At 50.6% G+C, this 2,657-nt stretch overlaps 1 protein-coding gene across 1 annotated transcript; it reads left to right on the forward strand.

Moving 5' to 3' along the window:
• The first annotated feature begins 1,218 nt into the window (after positions 1–1,218).
• WHR41_09591 (uncharacterized protein) lies at positions 1,219–2,601 on the forward strand. The gene is made up of 3 exons (XM_069378194.1): positions 1,219–1,426; positions 1,487–1,905; positions 1,966–2,601. The coding sequence occupies exons 1-3, from the start codon at positions 1,269–1,271 to the stop codon at positions 2,415–2,417; spliced, it is 1,029 nt and encodes a 342-aa protein (XP_069224777.1). The 5' UTR covers positions 1,219–1,268; the 3' UTR covers positions 2,418–2,601.
• The last annotated feature ends 56 nt before the right edge of the window (positions 2,602–2,657 follow it).

Consider the following 2,657-nt stretch of genomic DNA (forward strand, 5'->3'; position numbering starts at 1 on the left):
ACCACTACCAACCACTTACAGATCAAGTCGAACCAGCACCAGCCAGCACCAACCAAACCAGCACCGCACCAATAAGAACCGACCCAACAACATCACTGGTCCTCGTCCTGACTGTGGAAGCTTTCGCTGCCGGCCAAGGTCATTCAGACTCTGGAAATCACGATACAAAACACGCCATCGTCAGACACCACTATCACGCTTCGAAATGGCCAGACAAACATCCACGTTTCAAACACCCTATCTTCGGCGAGGTGGAAGAATGCAATTGGAAATCTGATTGTGTGAAAAAGTGGGACGAAGACACTGCGGCTTTTGCCAAGCTTAGCCCGGAGGAGCAGACAAAGCAAGTTGCGATACACGAGGCGGCCAAAGCAGCGCAACAGCCGCCACAACCACCGCCTTAGGTAGAAACGCTACTCTACTGACTTTCATGAAATAAGCATTGTGCTCTTTCCCGCTGTCAGACCAGTGAAATTGATGGAGAGTCAAGGATTTTCCCAAGTTGTTGATGAAAAGTAGATCCAATCAAGACATGCATCAAATTCTACACTACTCACGCTCTCACTCGATCATTCTCATGACCCAGCACTCTGGATCTCTAAGTGCAGCGTTAGTGATCGACCACGTTCTTTGTCACGATACCGTCTAGTCACGGCCTCAATCTGAGGACAGAATATGTCTTTGATCGCAGCCACGGAACGCTTAAAAGCGATCACTTCACCCTGTAGTCCAAGGCTATTGCTCAACTAGGGCACGACGGAGAAGTGTCCCAGAATGGATAGAAATTCGGTGTTATTCAAGGTTCGCAACCGCCGAGCTAGCCGTGATACGAAAGCAACCCTCGCTCTGAAGTATGAAGATCGCTCGGCTTGAGGCTGCTTTCAATCGCTAGTCCATCATGTGATCGAGGGTCGTATGTGGCACACTGTAAGATCCCCGAAAGCCCTTGGGTCCTCGCCTCCATCGTCCAAGCGATTTTCACATGTCAAGGACCGCTGCCTCGGCAAACTTTAATGCAGCGGCGTCAATCGGCTTGTTCATTCGCGTCTCCGAGCGTCAATCTCGGGTGTTTTGGTCATGTCGATGCTCCATGGGGACTACTCCACGGGGATGGGACTGGCCGTGTCCCGTGCCACATCCTAGCAAGCGAGTCCTTGGCGACTATAGTCTCTCGTTCAATCTGCCCACCACGGAGTATCCTTATATTGTCGCAAAGTATCCTCATACATTCCAATTTTACCTTGTATCTTCCCTCTATCATTGGCACGATGGACAAGAATCAGGACACAACGCGACAAGAGTTCGCTGACGGCGCCGATGTGCCGAAACAATCCTTTCCTGCTAGACTCCGACGCTCTTGTGTGCGTTTCTGGTGGCTCTACTTCTTCAGTTTCGTGGCACTCGTGCTGGTTATCGTTCTTCCAATGTATGATTCGGCAAGTGTATTGATGAAATTGGACACAAAGGCGGCTGACACTATGGACAGTGTCTACGTTGGGTACCCCACTTTAGCTCAAAAAACGATCAATAGATCAGCAATTACTCTCAATTCCTATGCAATCAGACACCCAACGCCGAGCTCCTTCGATCTTGGCATCGACTACACCATTTTATCCAATTCAAGCAACCACGCCAACCTCGATAGCTACAATGCGTCTCTCTATTTGCCTGCGAGCGAGAACTCATTTGTGACCTTCGAAGTCCCAGCAGTCAAGTCGGGAAAAGCGACCGACGTCAGCATTGATCAGAACGTTACCATCGATCTACCGGAGGAGCTTGTGAAATTCTGCATGATCGCTCTTGAAAGCGATACTTACGACCTCAACGTCCGCGGCAGAGGTGGACTGAAACTCGGCAGCCTTCCGCGCACGTCAGTCAAGTACAACAAAACCGTACAATCAAAAGGTACGTCGGATCTGCTCACCAATGTTCTGGAAGCGCAAGAGCAAGCTGACATATCATCAGGCTTGAATAAACTGAAGGGGTTCAACATTACGCGATTCTCTCTTCTTCAAGACACTGGACCCTTTAATGCCAATGCTGAAGGCCAAGTCATGATCCCCAACCCATCAGAAATCACTCTGGATGCTGGCAATGTAACGGCAACAATGCGCGTGGCCGACACCCTGATCGGGAACGTCACGTTGCCTGACTTGACGCTGAAGCCCGGAAATGAGACGTACACGATGTACGCGACGACCAACCAGACCGCGGTTGGAGGACTGCTGCAGCAGAGCGCGTACCGTTGCGGTGTTCTGCCGCTGGATGTGACGCCTGATCAAAGCGTGTACGATGGGCAGATGATCCCGTACTTGACTACCGCGCTGCGAGCGGCGACGCTGAGGGTGGATCTAGACGTCGGTCCGGCACTGGCAGAAGCTGGGTTTGGAGCGTTGATTCCTGATGACTGTAGATAAGCTGATAACTGAAATTTGTCAACATATCAGCAGGTCAGATGCTACAAGGCCAAGTTCGCGCACATGATCCAGCCGAGGGTCGTTATTGAGGCAGAATGAGGAGATGCTGTAAGCTTCACCTCTTCTGCGCACTCTTCTGTGCAGGGTGTTCATCAGACAGACACAGACAGACTGTCTGTCTGTCTGATCACGTAATCAGACAAACAGACATTGGCAAAGTCATTATATAAGCAGACCAGA

This window comes from Cladosporium halotolerans (assembly GCF_011745625.1).
Source record: "Cladosporium halotolerans strain TM138-S3 chromosome Unknown Sca314, whole genome shotgun sequence".
NCBI lineage: Eukaryota > Fungi > Ascomycota > Dothideomycetes > Cladosporiales > Cladosporiaceae > Cladosporium > Cladosporium halotolerans.